This window comes from Gekko japonicus, unplaced genomic scaffold, assembly GCF_001447785.1.
Source record: "Gekko japonicus isolate JY-2015 unplaced genomic scaffold, Gekko_japonicus_V1.1 scaffold280, whole genome shotgun sequence".
NCBI classification, from domain to species: domain Eukaryota; kingdom Metazoa; phylum Chordata; class Lepidosauria; order Squamata; family Gekkonidae; genus Gekko; species Gekko japonicus.
Window position 1 is genome coordinate 121,432 of NW_015173130.1, and position 14,768 is coordinate 136,199.

The window sequence follows — 14,768 nt, forward strand, 5'->3', positions numbered from 1 at the left end:
GAGACTGGCATCCTCAGAGGCATAACACAGAAAGATGGAGTACTCTCTGTGTCAAGGTGAGAAGAAAAATATACAGCAACTAATTCTTTTTTTCTTTTATTTTTGCAGTCCCAGGCAGATGCCTTTATCAAGTTCCTCATGAGTTACGCTTTGTGAGTGGCTCAGTTTGGTGGTCTAATTCCTCGGATCTCACAGCTCTTTATTAAATTTAGATAATATTGTTTTTCCCACATCTTTCTTTCCTTCCTGACTTTTACAGTGTATGTTTATCTGAACTGCAGTTTCAAATAAATTGCATGGTTGTAACTGTTCTCTTTTCCAAAGCTGAAGCACCAACCATTATCTTTAAGGGGTGGCACTGAGATGGAAGGAAAAGAGAAAGTTAAAACCTGTTTTGTTTTTAATGGCCACAGGTCTTGTCATTGGGGGCTTTTTTGGTTATGCTGTGAAAGGACTATATCCAATTACGTCTCAGAGAAAACAGCCTCCTAAATAGGTCTGTATCTATGTGTACTGTGTCTCTTGCTTAGCATGATCATGCACTATATTATCCAGTTTTACGCTTTCCGTCAAGAGCAGCCAAACTATTAGAAGATGGAAGACCTCCCCCATTAAATACCTAGACTCACATCTGCCCTTCCAGCCATGCAAAACACAAAAGTGATAAAGTACTTTGGCATCTAAAAGTGATTATCCTTGAAAAAATGCAACAGGACTTTTCCTCCCTGACCCATTCAATTTATATAATCATCAAATACGATCCTAGTTTTTAAAAGCTTTGAACCACTTCATGCCATAACTTAAAACATAGATAAGGCCAAAAACAAAAGAGAAAATACACAGTTAAGAAACTGCAAAACAAAAGGAACTGTGTAATGGAGTAGCAGACATACCCTAAACATATAAATTTATATAAATATCAAATCATACTGAAAACATCTCCAACAAAATATGATGGAGGTGTGATACATTCTATTGGAGATGTTTTCAGTATGATTTGATATTTATATAAATTTATATGTTTAAGGTGTGTCTGCTACTCCATTACACAGTTCCTTTCGCGTTGACAATAATTTAAAACATGACTGACAAAGTTTGAAAATTTTAAACTGACCACAACATCACATAGACAGTGCCAAAGAAAGAACAGATAACTTGCATATACTGATGGCCACAAAATACACTCCATTTGTTCTTGTAGATATTTCATTCAACTAAGTTATATGATTGCTTCATGGGTTAAAGATACGGCCATGAGAACAGGCCTTAAGTGACAGTGCTGTTAGCAACCACTGCCAGCTGTGATGACCAGAAATGAAGTCCCACTGTTGAGACAGAGCATTCATCCGACTTTTTTTTTTTGCCACCAACTTAGGATGACCCTGTAGGGCTTTCAAAGCAAGAGACGTTCAGAGGTGGTTTGCCATTGCCTGCCTCTGCATCGAGACCCTGGTATTCCTTAGTGGTCTCCCATCGAAATACTAACCGGGGCCAACCATGCTTAGCTTCCAAGATCTGATGAGCTCAGGCTAGCCTGGGACTATCCAGGTCAGGGTGTTCATCTAACTACATGGAGACAAAACCACCCAGAAAAGCTTGGCTAGACATAACAGGGAGGCTTGCAGCATCTATTTAACTGTGGTTAAATAAACAAGTGCACAAATCCAGTCTGTGCTGCACTCGGGAGTACATCTGGCTCTTCCCTCCTCTCCGGTACAGTATAATGCAAGGAATGCTGGTTTAACTCAATTAATTACTCCCAGCATTCTACAATTAAGGACACATCAATCTCCAATTTTGACATATTTATTTCCTTCACTGTTTTTGCCCCAGAACTGAACCCAAACAAACGGTTACTATATAAACTAAGCTTATTACTCCTGTTTGATCCTTGTATCTGTTAAACATCTTCATTATGCTGTATGATAATTTACTGCTCCCCCTCTACCTATACGTATGGACTAGTAATGTCCATTTTTGTCTCTGTCTTGACTCTAATTGGCTCTTCCTGGCAACTAACCTCCCCTCCCCCTTTCCATATGTCATGGTTGAGGAAATTCTGTTTCACTGTATCTGACGAAGTCTGCTTGCACATGACGACATATACCTTGAACAACACTTTATTGGTTTTAAAGGTGCCACTGGACTCACCTTTGGCATGTCTGATGTAAGTGGAGTAATTCTTAAGCCAATGTTCTTTGCCATGCTGTGCATGGTGGGTGGAAGAAGAAGGCCAGTGCACACACAAGCTCAGCATGGCTTGGGTTTCTGCATGTTTATTTAACCATGACCAAACTGGACGTGTGAATGCAGCCACAGAATCCTGAGACAGATTTATCTGGACACGAAGAGTGCTTCTTACATACACTGGAGTAATTTAAACAAGAACTTTTTTTAAACTATAAGAATACTTACGTTCTGCAATTTGCTGCACAGGAAAGCCCAAGTAGAAACTGAACTCCACCACAGACAGGTTCCTTAGCCATTCACTGACTTCAGACCCATTCAAGAATCCCCGTTTCTCTTGAACAGCAAATACGACTTGCACAGGACCTTGACGATATATTGCTCTAGACCTACCCAGGGTTATATTCAGTATCTGAAAAGATTATGTTAGAAAAAGGAAAAATATTAGGATCATTTTTCATTTTCCAACCCACCATTCTCAAAACACAAATATTACAAAGGGCAATTTTTATATTTGAGTCCATAACTAAAGCCTTTAGTTATGTTTTTAGTGTGCATTGGCCTTTTCCAAGAAATGCATCAACAATACTCTTGGCATCTATCTAGGGAGCAAATGAAGAAAGACCTGTGATCTGAGCTGAGGGAAGTACTATGCATGCACTATAGAACTGATAAAGCACAGTGACCAAGGTGTTGAGCTACAGCTCAAGATGACCTGGTTCACATGTTACCTCCACCATGATGTCTCAATGTGGATTGAGGTAAGCCATTTTCTTGCAGCCTCAGTTCTTCATCTCTATAGTTTGTGTATTTTATTTATTTACCAAAAAAAATTGCCCATATAGCTCAACAATTCCAATATGTAATACAAGAATAGTAGCACAGATTTATGTAAGTAAAAGTTATCTGAATACTCTAAAGCAAATGCAAAGTATTACTTATATACTGCTTTAAGTATTAATTATTATTTTGTAGGGAGACTCAGGGACAGGACATTTCTTTCTGGTTTTGTGGACCTTCCCTTTTTTTTCTTCTTCTTCTTCTTCTTCTTTTTTTTTTTTAAGAAAAACAGGTTTCCTCAGATGCCATTTAAGATTCAACTTTATTTTTAGGAAGGCTTTTGATATATACTGTACTTTACCTGTAGAATACAGTCTGTGTTAGATAGCTTTTAGCTGATTTTTAGCCAGTTAAAAGAATACAGTGGTTTGTATCCAGGAAACCATAAGTGGTACAAAGCATAGAAAACAGGGCTTTTCTGCACCCCTCCAGCTCTAGTCCACTGAGCCCCCCTTCCAAACAGGAGGGGTGGTAAAATGAAGGTCTCAAGTGGGTGAGGAAAACTGGCAAACATCTCCCCTTCCACTGCTAACAGAACTTCATTTCATTGGTAGAAAATGATGGAGGGATACAAGTCAGTGTCATCTATGTTTATTAATTATGTATTCTGGATCGCTTTGTATTTGCCTAAAGATAAGCATGTTGCAAAATTAACTAGTCAGGAATCATCATATAGTTTTTACAGGACTTTCCTGGAAGTAAGCCTCACTGAATAAAAGGAGGAGGAGGAGGAGGAGGAGGAGGAAGAGGAGTTTGATTTTTACCCCATCCTTCACTTCTCAGAGCGACTTACAATCACCTTCCCTTCCTCTCCCCACAACAGACACCCTGCGAGGCAGGTGGGGCTGAGAGAGCTCTGACAGATCTGCTCTGGAGAGAACAGCCCTGAGAGATCTGTGACTGACCCAAGGACACCCAGCTGGCTGCATGTGGAGTAGGGGAATCAAACCCTGTTTTCCAGAGTAAAGTCCGCCGCTCTTAACCACTACACCAAAGTAGACATGCTTAAGTGCACCGTATGAGGAAGTAAGGCAACCCCAAGGACTTCTAAGGCTCATTTTTTGGCCTGTAATTTACTTGGTTATTTGAATGCAGTCAATATTTAACAAGGCTCTGGAAACAAACAAACAAAAAAGATCACATTGATTGGGAATAACTGCAGCAATAATCACCAACTTCATCATGCTGCCTGTCCTCAACATACAGTAGTTTGGGGGAAGGAGAGAGGAAGGGAAGCTTTCCCATCAGAACCATCTTATCTCACCTGCACAGAGAAGTTAGATATGTCCAGATGATGCTTCCTCACTTCCCCAAATGCAACAGTCAGTCCTCTTTCAATACGGTGGCTGAAGTTACAGACTCGAATGTCAACATTTTGAGGCACGAACTGAAGCACTGGAAATATAAAGTTATATGTTTGTGTTACTACGATACTTGGAGCACTCAATAAGGGAATGACAAGGCTTGAACAGATATCCTTTATCCACAGATCCTGGTTCTCCCAGGGACCATCTCAACCTGAGGCCAGAATTCCAGAACTCTTCCCCCTTAGGTATTCACATACACTAGCATAATTGACCATCACAACGCTAGCTAGTGATAAATTATTACCAGGACAAGCATCACACTGTGCCTGAAGAATGGTATTTCTGAATCCCACTCTGCTCCCTCGCTCTTAGGGTTACAGTACACATCAAGTAAGTGATTTATGACAGGATCCCCTGACACAGGGTAGCACTAAATTAGGAGGACCTCACCTTTCGCCTGAGCCGGTAGACCAAAATCACTCCACTTCCATGAGCTGCTATTAGCAAGGTGGAATGTACAGGCATTCTCTCCCTCTGTCTACCTTTTTCTCTTCCACAAATAACAGCTGCACAAGAGTGACAATTTCGTGCACCCACTGGCACAACAGGCACAAAGGTGGAGAAAAAAAGAGTTAACTTACCCTTTACCCTGTCCTCAATGCTACAAGCCCAATCTAGCTGACTTCTCCCTTGGGCCTGCTGTTCAAGGCTAAACTATATCTTGAGGGATCTAGTCAAGGATCCACAATGTAACACATCCTTTGTCCTGCAGATTGCTCCACTGGACGGTGCATTTCTGTCTGCCACCTTGACCCAGTTTGCTGCTGACTTAAAATACAACCAGGATATTGCCAAGACTTCTCCGTAAAAGCCTTGCCTCGGCTTACCCTTCACAGCCCTCATTAGGCCACATGTTAGAACATTCCTCCACAACTTCTGTCCCACTAAGAAACCCTCCTCCACCACACAGGCTGGCGAGCCTGGGGCTGCAAAAATGGGGAATGGGAGGAATATGCTGCAGAGCAGTACAGTCACCAAAAACAGTGGGTGTTGGATCGCGCTAACAAAGGACTCGTAGAGTGATTCAGCAAGTGATTCAGCTTTATTTAGAAGTAACGAACAAGCACTAACTCAGTAAGAAACCAGAACAGAAAACAGTGGGAGCTTATGCTCCTTTTAAACATAACCGGGCTAATGTAGCCACGCCTATTTACAAATAACAACCAATGAGATTGCTAGAATAAAGACCAATGGGAGTCTTTCCCTCCTAGGGAATGGTATCGTTCTGATTGGTCGCTGTTACGAAGCGACCAATAGGAAGTTCGCTCAGAGGAGCCCTGGTCTGGCTCGAAGCTTAACAGGGGAGTCCTATGAGGTGATTCATGTAATCATTTCAATACATTACAATTCCTCCCCCCTAAGTTAAGCCATCATCCCAATTGTTTTATTATTTACAAACATGCAATCAACCTTTGTACATCAGTTATTCCAACAGTATTTACACTCATAGTCCTTCAGATAAGTCGGCATTTGCCGCGAACGCTGGGACCTGCGGAGCGGTGCAGGCTCCACGGGCAGACAAGGTTGTGGGTCAGAGTGGGGTTCACTACAGCCTGGATCAGGCACAGACTCGACTGGGATTTCAGCCCCGCACACAGGGTTCTGCCCTGACTCGGGGACAGTACCGGGCCTTTCGGTACTCACCGCCTGCTCTGGGGGTGTCCACTCGACATCAGGGGATTCAGCCGTCGGAGAGTCAGCGCTGTCCCTAGCCCAACGTCTCCTTAACTGATCTATGTGGCGCCGCCATATTCGACCGTCAGCTAACTGCACCACATACATTCGAGTACCCACAGAGTCGGATATAACCCCAGGAAGCCACAAGTGCCCGTTTGATTGGTCGCTGTTACGAAGCGACCAATAGGAAGTTCGCTCAGAGGAGCCCTGGTCTGGCTCGAAGCTTAACAGGGGAGTCCTATGAGGTGATTCATGTAACCATTTCAATACATAACAGTGGGAAGATTCATTGACATCAAATCCCCTAAAAACTGACAGGAGGAACTCTGACACCGAAACATGAATTTTATTGACACTGCCTTACTCCAGTACAGCTCGCTTAACAATTAAAAGTCTTTATTTACTCTATTTTTGCTCCCCTGGAAAACACAAAACACAAGCAACACAAAAACCACTAAATTGTTTAGTGTGGGGGTCAAGAGTTTCTGGAATGCAACATGTTAAAATGAATCATTCAAGAAACGGTGCTTTAAAGTTACGAAACATTACAATAGATGATGTATTTCATAAATGATCAAAGACAGCTCATTATTTTGTACCCCCCCCAAAAAAAAAAATAAAGCCAACATTTGCCATGACTGTCACTGCTTAAGCCACCTGTCTTTCTGCCATGGGCTGTTTTACCAACATTGCTGAAGGGCTTAAATAGCATATATTCAAATACACATGAGTGAAAACACCAAAGCAAGATGCAGAACACGAAAATAATATCACTCTTCATTAAATCTGTAATTTGAGAAAAGGAGCATTGCTTTGTCCTGCAATGAATCAAGATCAACACGACCAAGCTTCTCTACTCTGGCTCTATACAGTAAAAATACCAGAGTGATCTTTTAACTTACTAGTCTGCACATGGAATTTGCAGTCCGGAACAGTGAAAGAAGGTTGCAGTGATGAAATAAGAGGCATCTGACCACGAAGAAGGCTGCTGTTCACAAGAGCATTTATGACAGCAATTGCTGTGTAAACAAATGGACCCGAGGTCACCAAAAAAGAGAATTTTGGAGAAAGTCTGTAAACCTAAGAAAAAAGAAATGCATTTTTAAAAACAGATATGCAAGCACCTGGTGGCACCCACTGCTGCACAAGTACTTTTGCAGAAATACTGGGCAGGTTGCTCAGCACAGGAGGAGGGGATGCTAAAGAGGTATCCTATGACCTGGAGAGGTCGTGTCTATCTTGTACATCTAAAATATGGCGGATGGTGTTAAGTCACTGTCTCATGTGGTCCCTCTTCCCTCCGTGTATGCCAGTTCAAACAGCTGCTTTCTGTTCCATGTAAACCACAGTTTTCCATTACATGGAAACAATATAAGCAAACAATAAGTTGGGCTTGGCTTCCACATCAGGATGGCAAACTTTCTCCAACCTGGTTTAAAAGGCAGAAAATGTAAAGTTGTAATGTAATGGCCAACCATGGTTTACACTAAACAGGAAGTAACTAATTGAACTGGAGTGCACAATTGGAGAAGGGAGAGGGAGGGAGGAGTGCACAGACCCTTCAATCATGCTGTGCCAAACCACAGCTTTGTGTTATATATGAATTTACTCAGTTTGGGCATTGCGACAAACCCTTTCTCTCTAGTCTTCTCACCTTGGGCATTCTCAGGAATGGAAGGGAGGGACACAAGTGTTGAGAATAAAATAAACATACTCCCGTTGACGGAGGAAAACTCATGGTACTAGCAGCCCCGAATGTTTAAAGTACAGGACCGTGACTCTGAAATTGTGATTAAACCTGAACAAATCATGAGACCCAAACACACTACAAAACTTTCTAATTTGCTCTCTTTTCCCTGGACACAGTGTTTTCTAAAACCATAAAGTCTAGAAATCTTATTTTCTTTTAAATCCAGAAAAGTAAACAATTGGATTTTTAAAAAACTGTTTATATAAGTATTACAAGTCCCAAGTATTTGGACCTTCTGGCATAAAATACAATTTGACTGAATCAACCCTGCAATGCAGGGCCACAATTTTATATATTCTTTAGGCACCCATAATATACTGTCACCACACTCCACTGACACAGCATGCTATCAAAGCATCAGACCAGAATCCCACATTTAGAAGTCTGTATGATACCAGGATGAGGGTTGGGGGGGAAATCTAATTTCTGCCAACAGCTGAAACTAGCTCCTTTTAATTATTGCTCTTCCCATTTTTTTCTCCTTTTAAATACATATTTGTACTTAAAATTTGTAATGACACATAACATCATGAACTTCTACACTGATAGCTTCAAGAACTCATTTCACACAATACAACTATAACCAGCAACCATGGTTCACCCTCATCAATATTATCCACATATCCAACTGTAGCTAATTAAAGCTACATTACTGTAGTGTACCGTACATGAGGCTACCCTTGAAGGCTACCTGGAAACTGCAGCTAGCGCAAAATGCAGCAGCCCATTTCTTATTGGGAGGGACAGCCAGCAGGGCCACAAGCCCATGACTCTCCTATTCTGAGGTCCCCTCACTGGCTGCTGAGGAGCTTCTGGGTCCAATACAAAATTTCAGCGCTCACTTTTAAAGCCCTTCTTGACCTGGGCCTGCATAATGAAAGCCTGCATCTCCCTGCATGTTCCTGCATGGCAACTTCATTCTTTCCAGCGCAAAGTATTGTCAGTACCCCCATGGCTAAGGTACATTCTGCAATGGTCTAGGCTTGGGCATTTTTCAGTGGCTGCCCCACAGCTATGGAACAGCCCCCTAGAACCAGTCAGAGAGCTTTTGGGGCCTGGACAAAGGGGAGATACCCTGCTGGTGGGGCCTAAGGAGTTTTCTGATGGGTTTAAATGTACTTTTAAATCTGTTTTAAATTTCTTATCCAATTGTTTTTATATTGTTGTTATCCACTTTGGGTCCTAAAATGCTTGGGAGAAAGGTGGCGATATTAATATTTTAAATAAAACAAATGTGGCTACGTTGTCTAATACTGTTTGGAAAGGTTAACACCATGTAGGGATATGGGGTATGGGGTAGAACAACGCCAGGTCACCACTTGGCAATGTGCTTTTGACGGACTGCAAGAAGGAATCCTTTCGCCTGCCTCCCTTCCTGATAAGCTTCCTGCTCTTACCACCCACATGGAAAAATAACAATGAACAGAATAAGCCACTGTGAAGTGGGAAACCGTTCCCACAGCTGAAACTGTGTCCTATGTGTGATACCACCTCCCCTTCTTACCCACCCCCAAAATGTATGCCCTCTCTGCTCAGAAATACATGCTTCAAGGACTGTGGAGGAAACTGAAAACATGGGGTGCACATTTCAAAGCCTTGGAGGTCTTTAAATCACCCTTATTCCATTGTCACAGCCTCCCTTTATTGAGAAATCCCCCATTCCAGTCCCCGAAGGTACATCTCTGGGGGGGGGGATTTCAAATCCCACAATATGAATTTCACCCATGTGAAACTAATCTAGCATTTCCAGGGGGTGCATCTAGTAGAACTAAGTAAGGGCTTGCAGGGAAATGTCACATTAAGCTGACATTTTCCTTTCAAAATTGCTAGCGTAAACTTGCTCCAAATGTTTTTGTATTTGATGTGTGAGCTCCATAAACCTCAAAGGCTTGAAGCCCCCCCCTTTCCACCACCAGAAGCTGCTCTAATAAAAGTTATCACCTTACATATTTTATGCCTCATGTTCCTACTGAGCTATTAATGTTAAAGAGCAAGCACCCATTGCATGTTTTCTTTGCCACGGTGCTGCATTTTACACAGTTACCCCCTGCAAGGTGCATCATAAAAATGAAACATCTGTGAACCGTAATACAAGATGAAAAGGGTGGAAAATATGAGACGAACAGGGTTTTACCTTCAGTTGCACTGTACATAAGCCTGTTAATGTGTAGAACTTAACAATAAAGAAAAGTTTGTTTTCAAGATGAAGTTTCACTCCTGGGAATGCGTTTCCAAGACATCCAACAACAATTAATTTGCGTAGCATTATTATGTAGCACAATTAATTTCAAAACATAGCAACCTTGGCAGTATTTTATTGCAAGATGGGGATCTCTTCCTTGAAGAGGAAATAACACGCCAGATATTGTATTCTGGGAAAGAAAACCATCTTTTGTCTACAATGGAAAGCACGCAACGATGACACCAATCAGTCAAAACATAGCAAACACCAGCAACTGAGAGTAATGCAGATGTGATACACGAGATCTGTTAGTATTAGAAGATGAGAGAAAGGTCACTAAGCTAACAGGTATTTTATCCTTTTCTCCCATCCCTCTTTCATAATTTGAAATACCTCCCCAAAGGTGCAATTATCTCTGTGTGGGGTAAAATACCAGTACAACCATATTGTTCTCCCACACAGAGCTAAACACCTTGGAGGGCCTTTTCAAATCACAGAAATGAACAGGATAAAAGGGTAAAACACCCACCAGTCTAGTGATCCCTCCCCCCCCGCCTTTAAAGCAGACACCTGAGATTGCTAATTGGTTTTCAGAAATAAAGTGGAGACTCTTTCACATCACATTTGTTTCAGCCCTGAATAAAAATAGGAGGCTTTTGTTTGTTGTTTTAAGAAAATGAGGTTGGTAGGGGATGTACCCAAGCTTGGAAGGCTATGTGTGTTACTATAATGTAAGACAGAACTAACGAATACAGCAGACCGGCAGCTGCTTCAGACATTTATCAGCCAAGATGCCTGCAGGATAAATGAAGGAAAATGGATTCAGGCAGGTAGCCATGCCGGGCTGAAGCAACAGAACAGAGTTTGAGTCCAGTGGCACCTTTAAGACCAACAAAGTTTTATTCTGGGTATAAGCTTTCTGAAGAATGTGTGTGCAACATGAAAGCTTATACGCAGGATAAAACTCTGTTGGTCTTGAAGATGTTACTGGACTCAAACTGTGTTCTGAAGGAAAATAGGTTATGCAAGAAGGTAACAGCAAAGCAAGGGGAATACAACATGTCGATTCAAGTCTACTTATAAACATCAGCGATGCTTTTGGGCACACTGTAGCTGATATTGCCTCTTCTCATCTTAATGCTTCAGAAAATACAGTGCCTGTCTGCATAAATCTGCACGAGTCCATTAAAGCTGTTCCCTGATGAAAGCAACATCCTTGCTGAAGTGGTTGCTGAGAGTTATCACATACAGTACAAGATCTGTACAAATGAACATTTGAGAGTTATCACATACAGTACAAGATCTGTACAAATGAACATTTCCCCCTGGTATGCTAACAATAATGTTTATTCGAGGAGACAGGAGGTTTCCTAGGCCAGCAAAGAAGTGATGAGCACACCAACGACTACATAAAAACACACAGTATTATACAACATGGAAATATTCATGAGCTCTCAGGGTTTAGGATCAAGACACCTGCTGATCTGAAGGTATGTATGTCCAAGCTATAGCCATATCCCTCCAGTATCCCTGTGATGCCAAAGAATGCCTCCAGTCTATATAATGAGCCAAGTGATTAATACCATATTAATATTAATAATATTTACTACTGCTTACCTCCAGTTCTACTGATTTCCTGAACTCAGTTCTCAAGATCTCTTTGATGGATTCGCTGACGTTTTCTAGGACAGATTTCCGGGCCAGCACTAGAAATTTCAACCAATGAGTAAGCTTTAGCTTAATATCACATACACAGGTCCACACACACAATAATTTAAATAGTGGGATTGTAAGAGAGCTATGGGGAAGTACAGAGCAGGAGAGTCGTGGTGCAGAGCCTCAGAGGAACGCAAGCAACGTTAGAGCAAATTTTCACCTTGCATTTTTCCAGGTGGACACAGAAGAACACAATCAGAGCTGTAAACATACAAGACATTTTGAAGGGGTTGGAAAAACCACTTAGGGACACACAGAAACTTGGGGGAACTTAAAGTATATGTAATACTTTCTTAACATGCCTAAACTCATTTTCCTGATTTCACAACATAAAGCACATCAATTATGACCGTGTACTCCTAAACAAAGTTCTCCTTTTCTAAGATCCTTGATTTCAGTTGGACCTAGAAAGGTGCAAATCTGTTTAGGATTGGACTTTTAGTATATAAAATAGTACTGTTTGGCATATTTAGGCAAACTGCAGCAGCACTGGCTACCGCAGCAGACGTGTCTTAGATTTTGCTGTCGAAGGAAAAAATAAAGCTGAAAATCGAAAACAGAACTTGAAGTCAACAACAATAAAAATAGCATATTTGGACAGAATAGGGTTGCCAGGGCCAGATTCGGAAACACCTAGAGATTTGAGGGTGGAGCCTGGGAAACTGGGGTTTAGGGAGGGGAGGGACCTCGGTAGCACAAAGTGCCCATACAGTCCACCTTCCAAAGCAGCCGTCTTCTCCAACAGAAGGGGAATAAATGTTTTAAATAAATGAATGAATAAGCAGTCTATGGAGTCTGGAGATCATGTGTAATTTTGGGAGACCTCCAGCCCCAACTTGGAGGTTTGCAACCCTAGGACAGAACCAGATCCATACAGTCACAATGGTATGCATTCAATCTTCCTTCAAGAAGCCTGCGTTCAGCCTAAGAAGCTTGAGAACCTGGCTTGCTGTTGGGCTCACATACAGATTCCTTACTCTTCCTTTCTTGTACTGAAAATCATGGGTGTTTTTTTAAAAACTAGCTCTGTTTACCAGGAACAGTTGAACACAGGTTCATGGGCAAACTGGAGTTAGTTTCCACTCTCACTGACCAGGATCTTCCAGTTTTAGAACTGTTGTGCGGGTGGAGGAACTAACTCCAGTTAATCATTGCACCTGTTTCAAGGGTAACGAGCTAGCATTTAATTGTGACAATCAGCTTGAGGGGTGGGGATGGGCGGTGAGCCAGGTTCATGTACATCTTTATGACAGCTGAATGCAGATTAAGAGTAAGGTCTACCATGTACAGGCAGGCAGGGCTTCCTTCCTCACAACTGCATGAAAAAAGCAAGGAACAAAAGCCTAAAGGGTTATTAATGTGGTTAAACCAAGCATGCAGCATAGCTAGAAATACAGTCACCACCCAAGGAGAGGCTTCCTTGAGATGGACAATCCAGGCTATATATTTCTTCTGAGATGCAAGGTGGATTACACAAGGTAAAACAATGCAATCAATTAGCATGAGACATCCAATAAACAAAGCAACAGGACCAGCATTACAAAAATTAGAACTAATGCAAAAATAGTATCAGACATGATATGTCAAACAATGCAAAAACAGAATTAAAAAAAATAGAAATAGGCATGCATCATCATGCGTATTTCTGAGGGGTTCTCCCTCTTTCCCCATCCATGGCCCATCTCTCTCTCTCAGGACAGAGTAGTGCTGGGCCCACATGGGGGGAAAATACCCAGACAAAGACTGAGTGAGAGTTTGAACCCAGATCTCATCACTGAAAAGTCCAACACTGCCCACTTTGCCATACCTGCTCCGTCTACCACACTGACTCTAATAATCAGGATACTCTGCTATGTTATCTGCATTTCAGGCAGCTCTATTCTGAGGATACATACCTTCTATTTAAGAGTTCTACTGCTATCCTTGGTTTTTTCAACTCAGAGCAGCTACCAACCATTTTAAATGCAATACCCTACTCGCAACCCGCTTATTTTCTAAACAGACTGATGTTTTTAAAAGATTAGAAGTGACAGAGTTCACTCATCCCTAGACACAGGCTGAGGAGGCAATTTCCTAGATATGCAGTATCCACAGGCAAAAACTAAAACCAAATTGCTCCCAGAAGTCATGTTAGCAAAAGGGCTGAAATGCTGACCTAACGGTTAGCTACTCTAAGTCAGGAAGCAGACTGCAGTGATGTACACCACCTGCAGCCTCCGATCATGTTTAAAGAGAAAGCTCCTGTTCACAGACTTTGAGTGAAGAAACTTAGGAATCACAAAGAAAAGGACAGCTGCCAAATCTTTGTTGGCGAGAAAGCTTTGCCAGAAATGTTGGGTGTATAAACAAACAAATTTATCTCAGGTTGTTAACTTAGAAACCAGAGGATGCTGCAATCCATCTATTTTTTTGTTTGCATGCATTGTTTTCCAGTTTTACAATCCTAGCCCCACTACACTGATTTGGTAGGGAATCTGTTTAGTCTTTGCTGCATGACTGAATTGTTCTACATATTTCATAATCCACCATGAGTCCCAGTGAGAAAGGCCTGCCTGCTATAAATAAAGTTAAAAAAATAACAAAAGTAATAACAATAACAACAACAGTACTAATCAATGAGAAGTCTCCTATACACTAGTCTACAAAATCCATGGTATCCATTGATATTGTTTGGAAGAATGAGGAGGAGGAGGAGGAGGAGGAGGAGATTGGATTGATCCACAACATAAACCCTGTGAGAAAGGTGGGGCTGAGAAAGCTCTCTCTCTCTCTCTCTCTCTCGAAGGTGAAGACTCTGCTTCAATCAGTTTACCCATACCTACTGCTTCACTATAAGACACCAAAGAAGCGTTTTCAGAACATAGAGATAAAAATGCTACAATATCCTTTGCTGCAACCGTTTCCCTCATGTGAAAGTACCTCCATGCAAACAGGCAAGATTGGTGGCTGTACATAGTTCAGCATTCTTCGTGGAGGCCACCAGCTGGTGGAATACTCTACTGACACAGCCCAAAAGGTTCCCAGACTGCTGTGAATTCACGGAATGTAT

The 14,768-nt window shown here is 41.7% G+C and overlaps 1 protein-coding gene across 1 annotated transcript in view; it reads right to left on the bottom strand.

Moving 5' to 3' along the window:
• KIAA1549 (KIAA1549 ortholog) overlaps positions 1–14,768 on the bottom strand; it is a 98,081-nt gene that overhangs the window by 75,133 nt on the left and 8,180 nt on the right. The window contains 4 exon segments of the mRNA XM_015422084.1: positions 2,416–2,599; positions 4,292–4,422; positions 6,974–7,151; positions 11,621–11,709. Coding sequence (XP_015277570.1) covers positions 2,416–2,599; positions 4,292–4,422; positions 6,974–7,151; positions 11,621–11,709 — 582 coding nt within the window.